Source organism: Drosophila albomicans, unplaced genomic scaffold (assembly GCF_009650485.2).
Source record: "Drosophila albomicans strain 15112-1751.03 unplaced genomic scaffold, ASM965048v2 ctg37_pilon, whole genome shotgun sequence".
NCBI classification, from domain to species: domain Eukaryota; kingdom Metazoa; phylum Arthropoda; class Insecta; order Diptera; family Drosophilidae; genus Drosophila; species Drosophila albomicans.
Window position 1 is genome coordinate 32,490 of NW_026263666.1, and position 18,324 is coordinate 50,813.

Sequence of the window (18,324 nt, forward strand, 5' to 3'; positions counted from 1 at the left end):
TTGCAATTAAATGCAGTGTTGCCATCTCTTGGTGGTCATTTATAGTAGGGAAGGCCAAAAATAATAGACCACAACAATTATTCGTATCTTAGATGTTTGCAGTTAAATCATTAAACTCTAGCTTTGAAATTAATCACTAATCTGAAACAAACTTGATCCGCATACCGTTTATATTCACTCACATTCTTAGATAAAACGCCAGTTTTATAATTAAATATTATTATTTAAAAGACGCATATAAACAATAACAAACAATCATGTATCTGCACCTGTTTATGTTCAAAAAAAGTAAATTTTTAAAAATAGAATATAGGAGATTAACGTATCGCAAATCAAAATCGTGTAACAAATCGTATAGGTTTTTAATATTACTATTTATGGAGTAAACTGTTTAAAAGTCAGAATACGGCAGTCTATTTGCGGAAACTTGACCTTTTGGACTGAATACCAAATTTTGTTGATTGCCAGAGCCCACGCTCCAGCCACGTGCACAGTTGTTAAAGCTTTGACTTGGGAAGCTTGTTACTGGTGCATTGTGCACTCGCTTATTGTTGTAAACCGATGATTGTGGAGGATAATTGCGATTCTCAAGCTCTGTTCCGAATGGAGCGGGTGTCACATTCCGTAGGTTATTATATCCGTTCGTTTTATCAACGTTTATAAAGCTTTGGTTTAATGATCTTTGATTAGACGTCTCCTCAAACTTTGACAACTTTTCGTATGGTATTGGTGAGGGACTAAAACTGGTGGGCCCCTTCACGTAACTCTGTTGCCCATAAAGTTGTTGTTTAGGGGGCTGTGATGAATATAATCCTGTATTGCTTATTGGAAACCCTTTGAGTGTTTCCCCAATTCCAGTTGAACATCCTTTAGCATAATTGGCTATTGATGAACCTTGTTGAACAGGAGGTGGTGCGTAGCTAGTCAGCGAAATCTCCTTAGGTACATAAAGACCTAAAGGAAAATATGTAAATAATTAAAAATATTACTTATCATCATCATAATACAATTGTCTAGTACACTTATAAAACATGTATATTCAAATTAATCAAGTAGGTTGATGCAGTTGCTTAAATTAAATTCGCCATATTTTTATAAAAGGGCAAAAGACGACTTAACATAAAAGACTGCACACGCAGTATCTGCCTGCTAAGCTTATACACCCAATCCTTTTTTTACGCGATTGTTGGTTCTGCCACTAATCGCGTAAAAAAAAATCGCGTAAAAATGGTTAGTTTTCCAATATAAACTAACGAATTGGTTCCGAATATACAAAATATCGCGTATAACAAAATATACGCGCAAAAAAATCAAAAACAATACAATAAGTTTCAAATTTCAGACTTATGATTTATTCATTCATAACAAAATAAAAAATACAAAACAGAAACCATATATAAAAGAGAAGAAAACAAAAAAACATAGGTAGATTTATTGAAAAAATCGTTGAATGCTGTTTAATCACTGTCATTATCCGAAGTGGAATTATTCTTTGCCGCTTATTTTGATTGCCGGCGCTGATATCATTAGAATTTGTATCAGAATCAATAGTAAGAACTATGGATTGATGCTCTGATTGATCCGACTTATGACTAGATTTGCAATAATTGATACACATAGAGTAAAATTTTGTTGTTGGGACTTCCCCGTATTATATTCAAAAAATATTACTCGTAAAAATATGTAAACAAGCAAAAAACGCAAAAAAAGCAATAGCGTTAAAGTGAAAAATCCGCGTAAAAAAAGAAATTTGCGCTGCAAAAATAACCGCGTTAAAGTGAAATCGCTTAAAAAGAGATCGCGTAAAAAAAGGACTGGGTGTATTCTAGTCTGAATCTATGTTGATATGTGATGGACATATGTATGTACATGTATAATTGTTCATGATGTAAGACAAATGTGGTATAATAGTTAGTATGTATAATCGTAATTTGGATTAGATAACCGGTATCAGTATGTAAATTGAAACGAAAATAGTCCTAAAAATTAAAATAAATTGGAAACTGAAAAAAATCATAATATTTAATTTTATGTCGAAAAAATCAGACCAAATTGAACGCGACAATTAAATTGATGTAGTTTTGTATTTAGAATAAATGGCTAAATGAGTTTTGATTAGCAGGAAATGTATATAACAGCGAGAAAAAAATATATCCGACACTATGAATGAAGTGTATATGTGCTATTTATCGCAGCACACTCAGCTATAGCTTTATTTAACAATTTTAAATTTTTAAATTTGTCAATATGGTCGTTTCGCCATATATAAAAAAAAAATTTATATACAAAAAAAAATATATATATATATGTATATGTATATGTATATGTATATGTATATGTATATGTATATGTATATGTATATGTATATGTATATGTATATGTATATGTATATGTATATGTATATGTATATGTATATGTATATGTATATGTATATGTATATGTATATGTATATGTATATGTATATGTATATGTATATGTATATGTATATGTATATGTATATGTATATGTATATGTATATGTATATGTATATGTATATGTATATGTATATGTATATGTATATGTATATGTATATGTATATGTATATGTATATGTATATGTATATGTATATGTATATGTATATGTATATGTATATGTATATGTATATGTATATGTATATGTATATGTATATGTATATGTATATGTATATGTATATGTATATGTATATGTATATGTATATGTATATGTATATGTATATGTATATGTATATGTATATGTATATGTATATGTATATGTATATGTATATGTATATGTATATGTATATGTATATGTATATGTATATGTATATGTATATGTATATGTATATGTATATGTATATGTATATGTATATGTATATGTATATGTATATGTATATGTATATGTATATGTATATGTATATGTATATGTATATGTATATGTATATGTATATGTATATGTATATGTATATGTATATGTATATGTATATGTATATGTATATGTATATGTATATGTATATGTATATGTATATGTATATGTATATGTATATGTATATGTATATGTATATGTATATGTATATGTATATGTATATGTATATGTATATGTATATGTATATGTATATGTATATGTATATGTATATGTATATGTATATGTATATGTATATGTATATGTATATGTATATGTATATGTATATGTATATGTATATGTATATGTATATGTATATGTATATGTATATGTATATGTATATGTATATGTATATGTATATGTATATGTATATGTATATGTATATGTATTTCGAAGCAGTACCAAAGGGGTTTGTTTATCCATCCGTCCGTATAAACACCTAGATTCTATCATATGGAATACTTTTTTAGATTTTTAATATCTCCTCCCAATTTTATAATAATCCATAATAGTAATTCTGCATTTCTGAATTCAAACCATTAGTTTTGCCATATGAACGTGTAGGACAATTTTCTGGTTTTCATATTCATTTTTAGCACGCGCACATCCGACCCGAAAATCGACAAAAAAAAAATCTATTACGAAGCGTAGAAGTTGTAATATTTGGAAGATACAATAATAACTACATTTTAATAATTTCTGAAAATTTGGTTGCGGTCAGATAAAAAAAAAGTTATTTATTACTATTATTACTGCAAATATTTCTTAGTTGCTTTGTCGACTGCGGCTTTCTTACTTGTTTTTGCTGCAGTAATTCGAAATAAATTAAATGCTTTAGTCTATATATGTTTTTGAGAAATTGTTTATAAAATTGATTCAAGAATATTCATTAATTCCTACGTAAATGCAGTGAAAACCAGTTTTCCGTAAACAAATAAGATATACAATCTCATGGTTATTTACTGACAGCGGACTAAATGGAATAAACTACAAACACACACATATAGGGATTTATGTGCATGCACAGTACACACATCTAAGTAGTAACAATTCAAATACATTTAAATTGAAACAAAAGTAACTAAATAAAAATACAAAAATATAACATGCCTTCGATTACAGAAGTGTCGCCCATTTCGAATACTGATACGTTTTCATTAGCTGTTAATTCGTAATTGCCATTTATAATTGATTTGGAATTCTTCGCATCATGATCTCGTAATGATTGTTTCTCAAATGAGCAAATTAACTCCCGTACATTAGCAAATTCATTATTTTCTTCATAGTTGTTTGCTAATTCACAGTTTTTACTCTCTGCTGGAATATTTGACATACTCATATTTTGAGAGAAATTATGTTGGCCTGAGTTTTTATTGACACTGTCTGTTGTGACGACTAATTTTTGACTACCAGATTGTATTTTATTATTTTCAAGTTCAATCCCAAATTCAAGAGTTAATCTTTTCTGGAATAACTCCAATTGGTAGAGTCGTTGTAGCACTTCATCATTTGAATCGATAAAAACGGGATTTGTAGTATTATTTGTGTACAAATTATTTGAATTATGTTGTTGACTATTCGTATGATTAAGATTTAGATTTTTAAGCACCAAAATATTATTCCTGTCACTAAGATAGTTCGTCAGATCGTCACTATTATTATTGTACCCAGTTTTTTCATCAAAATATTCTGAAATATTTAATTAATTATTTAATGGCAGAGGAACGAATATTCATTCGTTGAATATTGAAAACGATATACATACATATTTACATATATTAACATATTAATTAAATAAATTACCTTTCTGTAGAAAATAATTTCTTATTTCGAAAACACTTACCTTTTGGCAACTCAACATTGCGACCTCCCCAGCCTTGAGCCACACTTGGTTTATAAGCTAGTTCTCTTTGAGGATTGCATGGCAAATTGCGTTGATTGAGAAGACGAGTATCATTGATCTTGTAAATATTTGTAAATATACAATATACTTGTTGTTATTTCAATTTTTTTTTCAAAATCTTTAATTTAAACGGTAAAGTACATACCTTTTTATTCGATTCTTCGGCAATAGTATTTGATAAAATGCTATTAGAGAAGGTTGGTGGTCGTGAATATGAATGAGTCAGTTCAGAGAAATCATTTACATCTTGTTTAAAATGTACTGGGGATCCAAATGAAGAAGTGGCCGTCTGTTTGTTACTATATGTTGGATCTTGCAGAAATGCTGTGCTTGCTGATCCAGTTTGAAGAGCAGCTTCCCAAGGCGATTTAACAACGGTAACGCCAGGCTTTGAGTATTTCTCAATTAGATGATCCTGATGTAAATTCAGTTGAACCCGATGCTTACCAGCATCGGAATATGCTGGTAAAATACTTGGTGATAAAGGTGGTTTTGCAGGGTATTGTTGAAAATCTGGAATACCAGATGGACTGTGAGTACCGGCATTAGTCTCGTCGACTACCCAATTATCAGCCTTTCGACGACGTTTTGCAAAGAGCTCAGCTCCTTTTTAGGCGATAGTAGTAGTAGGCAAGCGCAAAGCAATTTTGTTGTTGATTGTCCATGTTTGAAAAAGAAATGGTTAATTATTTTATGTAATATTATTATCTGTGTAGTTACTGTACTGTATAAAAAGTATAAAACAGAATTCAATTTTATTGGTTTGACTCATTAGGAAACAATAAACAAACCCTAAAAAGGCTTTTAAATAAATTTGAAAAAATATTGTAAATTAAATTTTCGTTTATTTCAAAAATTATAACGCCTAAGGTTTTTGCTTGAATGTAATCCAAATAACACTAACGACAATTATCTTTCAAAGTCGCGGTTTGAAGTATGCAAAAAAATAATGAAATTAAAAACTTTTGTTATCGATTTTTTATATTAAGTGTAAAGGAAAAATAACCAATAAATTTTTTTTATCGAATACATGTGCAAAAAAATAATATTTACTGATTCTTATACATGAAATACACAAATATATATAACATAAGCGAATAAATGATTACCTCGACCCTTATGCAGTTGTAACGCGGTTATTAGCTCAGCGCAATTTTCAGGTGATAAAAGCCCTGTTTCAATATTTATAGAATCTTTTAGTGAGTTATAGTCGCGCATTTGACCACGCGGATTCATAATAAGTTTTAATGGTAATTTATCCAACTGGGTTAGTTCCTTGCTCGTGGTTACTTCAGCATTTTCTTTAATTGCAATGTCGTCTTCCCCTATTCAGATAACACAGGCATATTACAGTTTGTTTTAATATTACTATAAATTAATTTTAATTAATTATAAATTGAAATACTATAATATAAAAATAAACAATAGTAGGTATTTCTATTTTCGAAATATCAACCCCCTCTAAGTTAGATTGTCGATTTAATATGTACATATGTCTGTGCCGTCTTGCATTTTATTTTATTTCGAATAAAAATTGGTAACAAAATAAATATTCGTACTTAAAAGAAACAGTAGCATTAGTATTTGCTGCTTTAAGTATTAAACATGCTTTTAGGAAGTGGTGAAATATTAAACATTAATGTTAAAAACTAATTAACCCCAAACCAACAGTTTTGTGTGCTAATTGTGGAAGCTGCAAGCATAAAGTATTTATGTTGAAATTGTGATGTAGATAATAAATATATATTGAGTAATAAAAAATGTCGAATTTTAATCTATATACAGTAGAATCTGGTTATACCGACTCCGCTTATAGTTTCCGTCCGGTTATTGCGACGAAAACTTGCTGGTTGGTCCCCATACAAACTTATATGAAAGGACCTCCACTTAGTGCGTTTCCGCTTTTAGCGACAAACCGCTTGCTTATACCGACAGCGAATTAATACCAACAAATTTAAGCATCAAAAGGCCCTGATAGTAATGTATGTATTTTTCAGTAATCCGGCAAGTTTTCTTTTTCAAATGTTTAACACGACCACTTCCGCCCCCGCAAATCGAATAACAGTTTTAATTGTAATTTTAGAGCTAGAGTTTTGATAACCACAATAATAACTACAGTAATTGTGATTCTTAAGAATTTGGTTGCGATCAGATTAAAATTGTGGAAGTTATTAAAGAAATACTTTTGTATGAGCTAAAACGCCTACTTACTAGGGGTCATAGTTGCTTTGGCTGACAATCTGGTTATTGTGCCGTCTATGGTATATTTTGAATGTGGTACTATATCGATATACCAAATATACCATTTGGTATATTTTTAGTTTGTTGTAGTTTGTTTTCGCAATATTTTGCTTTTATTCAAAATGTGTAGCGGGTATCTCACAGTCGAGCACACTCGATTGTAGCTTTCTTACTTGTTTCGGTTGTTCTCGCGAACAGAGCGTAAGGAAAAAAGCGGTTAACAGTTATTTTCAAGCTATGATCATAAGGCATCATTTGTGATTGTTGCTCGCAGATCAAAAATTATAACAACAGTCGTAAAGGTTACTGAAATTGTTCCAGTTTTATAGCTAATTATGGAAGAATAATTAGTATAAATAATTTTGAACTCTGCGGTATACTGTTAAATTACTGGTATTTCATTACATCAAGGCCAACTACACTCGATTGAAGCTTTCTTCATTGTCGAACATTTAAATACAATTTTAGATTTTCTACGAATGAGAGTATTGCCACTTGAGATAATTGAATTTGGTATCTCGTCTCAACATTGCTATAGTATTCAGCTTAGCCTGCAAGTACAATTTTATATATGTAAATAGTAGGCAGTTTTCTTGCAAATTAGCAAGCGTTTTTGTTTTTTAGATTGTTTTATGAAGTTGTTTAAGTTCGTGTAGTTTTAGAATCGATATTAATCCCCTTTTTCAGTTTCGGTCAAAAATGAAAGTTCGTTTTCTAATTCACTCACCTCCTCTAGAGGCAGTAGTAGCAGTAATATATGTATATATACTATTGGTTATTCTATCAGGCATGCTCCGGTGGTGCTCCCGTTTTCACTTTCACAAGATTTTTTCGAATTCCAAAACGAGAAAATTTGCCTTGTAGAAATGAAAAGTAAATGCCTTTTTCTATATTAAATCGGATCCTATTTGCAAAAGGAAAAAAATAAGTTGACTCATTGATTTATTGTCGTTCTTTTAAGACCGCCAGCAGATCAATTAGGCTTGTAATTATTTTTAAAAAGACTGATTTCTGACCCCACCTCAAATTTGGATATCAAATTTTGCCGTCGGCAACAACAATTTTCGTTTTGGTGAGCGGCCGATAAGTCCGACACCATGAGTTATCGCCTAAGCTGCCATACTTTTGATAGAATGAAAAAGCAAGTTAAAAATACTTGTATAATCAAACGGATGTCGATAAATTTGTTGAAGTTGGGTAAAATATGTTTTTTAAAAATAAATTTATTTAATTTAATTACTTATGTGTTAACATTTTATAAAAAAAATGTTGGAATAACCGGAATGAAATCTATTAAAAAGGTGGCATCCTAATTTTTTGTGGGAAACAGCTGATTGTCATTCAACTGATTTTTTTTAAAGAAAGTTCCCAATCTTTCTTTGCAAAAAAGGCAAAAAGCAAATATATTTCATTCAGGGGAAGCATAAATAAACTATGCAGGATAAAAAAATCCTTATGTGAGTTCAGTCCACGCACGAAATTGGACATACAAAAGACGTTTTTTCGCGTTGTTTACTTTTAACCAAAACACAAGTCAGCTGTTTTAGCAGCAAAAAATGAAACGTTCCGATAGCAAAACGATGACCAAAAACGTGTGAAAACCGGAGCACCTAAAAACGAAAATCTCGGTTTTGGTCCAAAAACGAAAACCGAAAGTGAAAACCGGAGCATACCTGTATATATCCATAATATCCTTATTTTAACTATGAAGCAATTATGATAAAACAACTATTATATTTTTAGTTTTTAAATCATGGCAAGACCATGCAGAAGGAATATTTTTTTTTTTAAAGTAGTGCGTTTACTTAATTTTAATAACTTTAAAAGCCCGATTGAAGAGGCTTAGATCAAGAATATATAAATCTTTGCGTAAGTATTGCAGCATCACATCTTTTACAATTTCGGCTGTGTGTCGATAGTTTAGTCAGTCAGCACAAACAAGTAAGAAAGCAAAGAATGTGCTTGACTTTGAGATGCACGCTACCCATTTTCAATTAGAGTAAATTAGTGCACATTATTTTTAAAACACACCAAATTAATATACCACAAAAATACTTAACCCTTTATATGGCCGTGTTGCATATCTGCAACATACCGTTTGAATTCAAATATTTCATAATGTATATCAAGAAAGTGTCATGTGTTAACGTGATATCATTATGCAACAATGTTTTTTTTTTTAATTGTAAAACATGGTCACTCTCAACTATGTGTTTTCACAACATATGTTTACTTTTCCCGCCAATTTTTGTGAAGCACTCACGTGTGACCTCCGTTCCAAATTTTGTATTACAAATATTTCCTAAAATACAAGTTATTTGTCTAAACAGAACTGCACAGTTGAAAAGGTATTTATGTTTAGAATGCATATGCAGTCAAGTTATTATGTTATGTGTTATGTGTTACGTGAAAAGTTTCGTTATGTTTACCGTTACCGTTTATCCTTAATAAAAGGGTAAAAAATCAAAAATTGGGAAAACGAAAAAAAGTGTATTTTTTATTTTTTCGTATCTATCTAATAACAAAAACCGCATCAAAATCGGAATTTATGCCATATAAAGGGTTAATTATACCGGCTATATTTGATATATTGATATTGTACTAGCACTACCCATATAATACATAGATACTTCATCTCTTGAAGCACTATCGCAACGATGATCACGGGCGTATTTCGTTGCGCTGTGCTTTCGTTTGTATGTATGCGTCTACGTATATACATGCTCGTTAATATGTGTATGCATGTGAAGTTTTGCAACGCGCAGTTGCCGCGCAGACTAGCAGCTCGTGTGCGTCAATTTTAATTTGTCGGGACGAAAGCCTCAAAAATGAAGACGACAGCAACTGCTTGTGTTTTAGACGCTTGCAGTTAAGTGGCGGACACACAAGGACTGCATTTCTTTTTTTTTTATTTTGGATTCTCGGGGCGGACGTGGGCGTGGTAAAAATTGAACACAAACTTGATCTGTGTGCACAAAAAACCAGTGCTGTTGAAAAAATTTCAATTTTTCTGTTCTTATCTTACAATATTTGATTATGGTTTTTTAAAATTCCACCTAGCTCTTGTTCATATCACATCAGCTATCGTATAAAAAAGTTCTGTTATATGATAATATTAATTGTGTTGACTTGCATATGCGAATTCAATTCTTGATTAAATCTATTGGGAGACTGAAAGACTGCAGTGGGAGCTACATTGATTACTCAATCATACCCGCTTAATTAACGGATTCTCGGAATGCCGCAGAAATCTTTAGACATATCGTCTTAGGGAGATTTGTAAATCTTGCAATATTTATCGTCAATGTTCGAAGTTTTTGAGGCAAGAAAAAATGTTTTTTAATATAAATAAATAATAAATATTTACCTTTGCTTTTAGTGTAATATCCAGCCATTAGCGTTGTATTTTATAAATTGGAATATAATAAACACTTCTATAAAAAGCGCTCGTAATTTAAATAACGAAAAATTAATTAGTTTGCTCTTTAACTAAAGTTTAATATTTTTCAAGCTCTATCAGCTTTTTGTAAATTTGTATACCCGCTACCCATAGGGTAGAAGGGTATTATAACTTTGTGCCGGCAGGAAATGTATGTAACAGGTAGAAGGAGGCATCTCCGACCCTATAAAGTATATATATTCTTGATCAGCGTCAACAGCCGAGACGATCTAGCCATGTCCGTCTGTGTGTCTGTGTGTCTGTCCGTCCGTCCGTATGAACACCTAGATCTCAGAGACTATAAGAGATAGAACTATAATTTTTTTTCGACAACATTTGTTATGTTTGCACGCAGATCAAGTTTGTTTCAAATTTTTGCCACGCCCCCTTCCGCCCACGCAAATCAAAAAAATCGAATAACAAGCGTAATTTTAAAGCTAGAGTTACGAATTTTGGTATATACATTAATTACTATAATAGTTATGATTCCTGGTTTGCGATCAAGTAAAAATTGTCGAATTTATTAAAGAAATACTTTTGTATGGGCCTACTTACTGGGGGTCTTAGTTATTTTGTCTGACAATCTGGTATATTGTGCCGTCTATGGTATATTTTGAATGCGGTACTATATCGATATACAACATATACCATTTGGTATATTTTTAGTATTTTTGAAGTATATTCGGTATATTTTGAGAAATATACCGCAAAATATATTGCTTTTATTCAAAATAGGTAGCGGGTATCTCACAGTCGAGTACACTCGACTGTAGCTTTCTTACTTGTTTTGATTGATTTTATGTGTGCTTTGTGTTTGTATTCAAATCAAAAAAAATATTTAAAATCGATTATGCGTTTTGCGAGACTGCTGGAAATTTATATCTTTCGTTAGGTTGTATTTTAGAAACGCATCGGATCCACTAGTTACTTTTATAGTATATGAAGACATATGTAGTATGCACATTGTTCATTCATATGTGTGTTTTATTTCGTTATTCTTTTTATTTACGGGTGTTCCTTGTTTTTAATAGATTTCGGTAAAAGTAATAATAATTATAATTAGTTAATTATTACCAAACTAGAATCAATATAAAGTATTGAAGATTTTAAGTCATCTCGGCTTTGTGTTGGTTATCGGCTTTAATTTGCTCAGTTTGGATTTCTCTAGAACCCTTTATTGATCGTAATTATTATGTTTAATATTTGAGGAACGCAAATAAATCTCTGGATCAATCTGACTAGTACAAATAAAGTCTATGTAAGAATATTCTTGGGTAGGCTGTTCAAAGTTTTTTTCTTACTAATTCAATTTGCATATAAAACATTAGCAAGTATCGAAAAGTCATTGCAGGTCCGTAAGAATATTATTTAACACAACAAAAATGTAGATAATTTCCTTATTAATGGAAATCGAGAAATCTGTTACCTTGGAAGGAACCTTCGTGAACCCATTTGACTGAACGTTTTTTTCGATTGACAAACATTGATTGTCCTTTAGACTTTTGATTGCTTATATCACTCAATGAATGTGAGATTCGGCGGGCAAGCTCAACCTGGTCCTCCACAGTAGGATGCAATGTTGGAGAATAAAATGCTGATGAGGCATATAGCTTTCCTATATAGTGTTTAACGAAGTTTATGTCAATTTTATTATATTGCCAAGAAATATATATTTAAGAAAAAGGCGATACGTAATTGAAATTCAGCAATCTTAACTTAATACAAAAAAATTATTAATTGTTATCAGTAAGCAGAAAAATCAGGGTGATAATAATAACACATGGACATGCACGCAAAGCAATGTGTAGGCATTTTGATATTGGGCGGTCACCGAAAGATTTGAAATAATTATTTTACGTATCACCTTTTACACAATGGAGGAGCATTACTTACGATTCTTGGGTAATATTTGAGGAGCATCTGTAGCTGGAGTAAATATTTTGCGCAAATCAACTGTCCTTGATAGATTTGAAGATTCCTATTTTAATTTATACACAAAATAATTTGATACTTATTCGGAAGCTAAGTACATACGTACATTTTTGCTTTGCCATATTTTTGAACTCAATTCAAGTAAAATTTTCTTTTTACGTTCATCGTAACGATCGGTAGGGCGAAAGCCTCGTTTTCTTTCTATTGTGCAAGTCTCTTGCATATTAATATTAACTAACTACTTTATTATACAAACATATAGATTTTGAACTATTTTACAGAAATCGTAAAGTCTATTGCTTAAGACAGATACGAATTCATTAACATGCTCACATAAATATTGCATGAGTTTCTCTATAAATACAGTATTCACACATGTGTACAAATTTATATTCGAGAGAGCTCTCTTTTCAATGCTAATTATAGTGGTATTCACAGAGAACGGAGCAAAGCACAGAACAAGAGAGTTTCATATAACTGAAAATATGAGTGAAAGTAGTATATCTATATCTATATACACATATATATATATATATATATATATATAAACATATATAGCTATATACGCATCAATTTGTGAAAGGAAATTATTTTGGTAAATGATGAAGAATGTGTACATGTATTGTATATCAGTATAATTGAATACAAACTTAAACATAAAATGTACAGGGTGCGCCATCTAGACAGGGCCTATTGAAATGTTTAATAACTCCGCCATTTTTTAGCCTATTTTGACAAGCCAGCCAGATTCTGAAACGTCAGCCTATGCCATTTTAGACATGGATCGACTCACAGCAAAAAATCGGGCTGAAATTGTAGCGCTGTACATCGAAAGCAATCGTTCAATTGTGAAAACTGTGCGTGCCTGTGCGTTGTCTGAAAAAAGGGTGATTTGGAGTGGCCTCCTCGTTCGCCGGATTTGACGGCACCGGACTTTTTTCTGTGGGGCTACTTGAAGAGTAAGACTATTGAACAACTAAAAGCTAATATCAAAGCTTAAATTGCTGCTATTACGCCCGAAATGTTGTCAAATACAATGCGAAATGCCCAAAAAAGGGCCGTTTTTGTGTTTCTAATGAAGGCGGTCATTTGATCGACATTGTATTCTGAGTGAATTGTCAATAAATGGCATTCTGTACCCTAAATGAATCTTGTTTATTTTCCAAAATGGGCTAAAAAATGGAGGAGTTATTCAACATTTCATTAGGTCCTGTCTATATGGCGCACCCTGTATATATTATTTATACATCAATAAGTACAGAGCAAAAAATCAAATTAGTAAGGGTAATTGATATGAATCATATATTCAATATTATCCTTGTTCAAGAAGCATAACGGATCACACCAGCTTTTAAAACAAATACTTAATTTTGATAATTTAAAATTTATCATAGTTATAATAATATTCCGTACTTACTTTTGTCTTGTAGATGTCATCCTGTATTTGATTATAATTATTTGCATATGTTTCTAACACTGAATCCTGCCTATATTGGTTGAGGTTTTCGTTTTGCACTTGTTGTTGTTGTTGAATCTCTTGTGAGCGTTTGAGTTCATTCTCTTTAATTTGATTTTGTGCAATTAGTTTTTGTGCTAATAACTGCTGTTGATGAATTTGGTTTGTTAATTGCTTTTGTTTCTCAATTAGTTCAAGCTCTTGCTCCTTAAGGTGTGCGATTTTTTCTTGTGCCTTTATATTTATATCAATATCAGATATAATGTTCTCAATCTGGTTGCTAATATCCTTTAAAAATGAAAATATTAATCGAAGGATTTTAAAGCTTGAGGTGCTGTGAAATCGTTATCCAAGTAATATAAATAGTACTTACGTTTGTGTTGACATTTTTTACCTCCTCTTTAACTTCCTCGTTCTGCACAACATTTCCAGAGTCTGAAGGCTTTGAAATATTAGAATCTTCCACCTAATAAAAGATTTAAACGACTTACATATGTACATTTTCCATAAAATAATTAATCAATGATAATGCAGTCATTCTGAGATTTTTATAGAGTTAAAACATATAGTCCGTCTGTCAAGCTTAACAGTAATTTTTTTATGAAAATATAGAAACACTTAACCAAAGTCCATTAACATTTTCATGCAGTATTTTCAATAGGAAAAATATATTTTGTATACTTTTTCTGTTTTTTTATTGGTGTCTGCTACTGGCATTTCATCTTCAGAAGAAGTTTCACTATCTTCCGAGTCTTCTTCTTCCTCTACGTCTTCCTCTATATCTTGTGTAGATGTTTCAGTTGTATCGTATTTTGGTTCAATCTGTTCATTGTTGGATGTAACTGGACTATCGACAATATCTGCCTTAACTAAACTTTCAGTATTTTGTTTTTGTTCGTTTTCGTCTGAAACATCGCGACTCTCGGTTACTTCAATTGACAGTACCGTACCGATTTCCTTCTCTTCTGAACTTTCGACATTTTTAATATCGTCGACAATGACAGCACTTATGGCGTCCGTTTCAGTTTTCTCTTCGTTTTTCTTGTCAGTAGAAATTATATTGATTTTTTCAGGATTTTCATTTTCCTTGTCATCTGCGAAATTATCTTTACTTATTGATGATTGATCAGTAGCAGTAGCAGTAGCGGTATCCTGGATATCCTTTTTAATTTCAGCACCTTCTTCATCCTTGCTCGTTATATCAGCCGTGGATGGGACATTTTCATTTTCATTTGAGTTTGAAATTTCAGTTTCATGAATTTCGGTCTTAACAAAAAAAAAAATAAGAATTGAATAATTAAGTATAATCTTAAATTGTGCTTATGTATCGAAGCAATCATTAAGCGATTGAATGTATTCCAGCAGAAGCGAATATTCTATCCAGTTGTTATTTTTTTAATATGTTGTGACATTTGGTTTTACGTTTGTTTGTTATATTATACTTAAACTATTATTTCCATTTCACTCATTTTCTTTTCGTTATCCATATTTTATTAATATTTATACCCGCTACCTTTACCATATACAATGCCAAAAGTAACAATCAGAAGAAATGCGATTTATATATGCATATAGACCGTCTGTTTAAAGATGCGAACTTGTCGAATGGGATTAAAACTATATATCGACATAATATTAGCAGGTCACCAACAATTGAATAATTGAGGAGTTTAAAATGGTAGTGCATGTTAAAATGCTGGAGCTATGGAGATCGAGTGCCCACAAAACTTACTCCGGATCAGTAATTGGACTAGGATTCGTGGTGGCTGTGGTTATGTCCAAGCAGACAACCTATTTAAATGCAGTTCAAACATTTGGATTTAGCTGCGAAAAGGTACAACACACACAAAATTTTTTGATTGGTTGACAATCTGAATTATTTTTAATTGCATCGTTATTCCAAATATATGATACAATTTAAGATTTTCCTGTATATCAGAAAGGATACCGGGTAACTCACATGTCGAAAGATTGTTAAGTTTTACTTCGGTATATTAATTGGGTATATTTTATTGAAAATGGTTAGCGGGTATCGAGCACACTCAACTGTAGCTTTCTTACATGTTTATATCTCGTTTAATTTTCCCATTACTAATTCAATTAAAAAATTGTAAATAATTTAAGCAATACAAGATTTTTGTTCTGTTACTGGATGTACTTTTAAAATAAAATAATGTTTTTTTTTGAGTTAGTGTTAGTGTGTCGAAAATACTCTACGCCACACACTGCGTTCTTTATTAGTTTGATATCATAACTTTCACAGTACAAAGTGTGTACCACTGTAAATATTATTTCTACTGCTTAGGTAAAGTAAGAGAAAAAATGTGAATTATTCAAATTTGAATATATGTTATTAAATTAATTAGTACTTATGTTATCATTATCCTTGAGATCGAAGAACTTACAAGAACCGAGAGTTTTACTTTTTGTTGCTATCAAGTAATAAAATATTATATAAAAATGTTTGCCGGCAAACACTCCGTTCATTAATTTAACGTTTTATATATTTATATATGATATTACAATTCTTACAATCTTATATTACTACAATTGTATTTTCCTTTAAATATTCGTAAGTACTATGTTTGCTAAATATTAAAACCCTTCAATGTATTGTTAAATAGCCTGTTTATATAAATAATTTACTGTGCAAGAAAATAATGCAATGTTACTTTTTTGCATAAATGTTATACTAATGTCCAGGTCTTGAATTCTTACCATAGTTACGGAATCCATAATTAATTGTATTCAGAATGCTCCACACCTAAAAAAAAAAACATTTTAATTAATACTATTGAAGAAACAGAAATACAGGCTAAATCAAATTATCTCAGTTCTAACTACATATGTGAACTATAAATTCGCGCAATAGGCTAATCTTAATACACTTGGCCCTCGATTAACTCGGACTCTTTTAGCACGAACTCGGTCTTACACGGTTACAAATTTGCTCCCATCCCCCTTTTAACACACTAAAAACCTCGTTCTTACACGATTTTTTGATAAGGAGCCACCAAAATGAGAAAACATGTTGAAGCAAACTGGCTTAAGCTATAAATGTCACCAAATGCATTTCAAACTTGATATGCATAGAAACATATGATCTCCTTTAAGTTTCTATAAAGATTAACCTGTTAAATTATTATAAAAAGCAACTTTTTCAACTAAATGCCAGCATTTAGTTTTGAAAATATTAATGTTATGCATTTATTAAAGGCATATGCATAATAACTTTTGGTTAATTTGGTTATAAAGACATAATACCGTTTATCGACTGTAAGCTGAAGCAATAATTACAGTCGATAATTACACAAAGCATAATGAGGTTATCTTCTATAAGCAATTAAAATAAATAGTTTTGGTTTATTTTTATTTTAAACGGATGCACACCTACATGTGTACGTAAGTATACATATATGTATATATATCAGCATGCGCTCGCCATTGTATGTACATATGTACATATGTGTATATGACAGTTACAACAATATTTTTGCTGGAGGGATAACATGCTTCTAAAATTATGCATTTATGTGTATATGCATTAGATGGAATACATTGAAGACAAAAAACTTCGAGTCAGTGAACTACATTTTACACTTATTTTGAATATACAGTGTAATGTACATGTAATGTAGATGCAATTATATTGTGTATGTACATATACATATGTATATGTATGTATACGTTAGTATGTCCTCAAATTCATAGTAGAATATCATATGTACTACATATTTTTAAGCTGTTCATTGGGTTTGAATACAAACACATTATATAATTTATAGTTAAAGGTAGATACATATGTACATATGTGTATATAAAAATACTTTTATTATGTACATTATTTTTTCCAAATTTTTCAATTATTTTGTAGAAACTTATAACAATCTTAACACTCACCAACTTTATCGAATTTTTTAATAATTACAACCGAAGAAAGCTGTACGATCAATCTTAGAATAACGGACTCTACTTGTGAAAGATAACAAAAAAATTAAATGCCAACTGAGCTAGAAAAATGACCTCGAAGGAAAGAAATATATACATACATATGTGATTGAAATCCATATACATAAATATATATAGATATAGATATATACATATACATATATATATATATGTGTGTGCGGGTCTCGTTTGAATTATAGTATGCGAGTGCACATGGGACACAGCATCCACACTGTCCACATTCTATTTATTTACTATAAAACAAGTCGCACAACCACATTATAGAATGGATGCATACATATGTATATATATACACATGTGTATATACCTATTTGTATCGTTTGTGTTTTGTATAACGTAAATTCATATGTACATACATACATATGTATAAATGTTTGAACGGAAACGCAAATCTATCTCTATAACGAACAGTTCATAGTCTTATTTAAAATTTTTAAATATATTTTTATTAAAAAATTAAATCCGAAATAAAATAAATAAAAACTAGGC

At 30.6% G+C, this 18,324-nt stretch overlaps 1 protein-coding gene across 9 annotated transcripts; it reads right to left on the reverse strand.

Moving 5' to 3' along the window:
* Positions 1-202: 202 nt before the first annotated feature.
* LOC117573098 (putative uncharacterized protein DDB_G0290989) lies at positions 203-17,841 on the reverse strand. Of its 9 annotated transcripts, XM_034256000.2 has the most exons (12): positions 17,767-17,841; positions 16,585-16,630; positions 14,548-15,132; positions 14,240-14,332; positions 13,828-14,154; positions 12,372-12,456; positions 11,905-12,093; positions 5,908-6,123; positions 4,944-5,404; positions 4,739-4,856; positions 4,006-4,584; positions 203-954 (listed from the first exon to the last, which is right to left on the reverse strand). In XM_034256000.2, exons 2-12 carry the CDS (start codon positions 16,600-16,602, stop codon positions 392-394), a joined length of 3,234 nt encoding a protein of 1,077 aa, XP_034111891.1. In that variant the 5' UTR covers positions 16,603-16,630; positions 17,767-17,841; the 3' UTR covers positions 203-391. The 9 variants fall into 9 exon arrangements, with proteins under 9 accessions (XP_034111891.1, XP_034111897.1, XP_034111894.1 ...); XM_034256006.2 differs by lacking the exon at positions 14,548-15,132; XM_034256003.2 differs by lacking the exon at positions 5,908-6,123 and having other exon boundaries at positions 4,944-5,311.
* Positions 17,842-18,324: the final 483 nt, after the last annotated feature.

Excerpts from the sequence above, each read along its gene's own strand:
- LOC117573098 (XM_034256000.2), bottom strand. Across the intron at positions 14,155-14,239 it reads TAAAAAATGTCAACACAAAC|GATATTAGCAACCAGATTGA; the intron begins GTAAGTACTATT and ends TCATTTTTAAAG. Across the intron at positions 6,124-11,904 it reads TCACGAAGGTTCCTTCCAAG|GGGAAGACGACATTGCAATT; the intron begins GTAACAGATTTC and ends TTATCTGAATAG.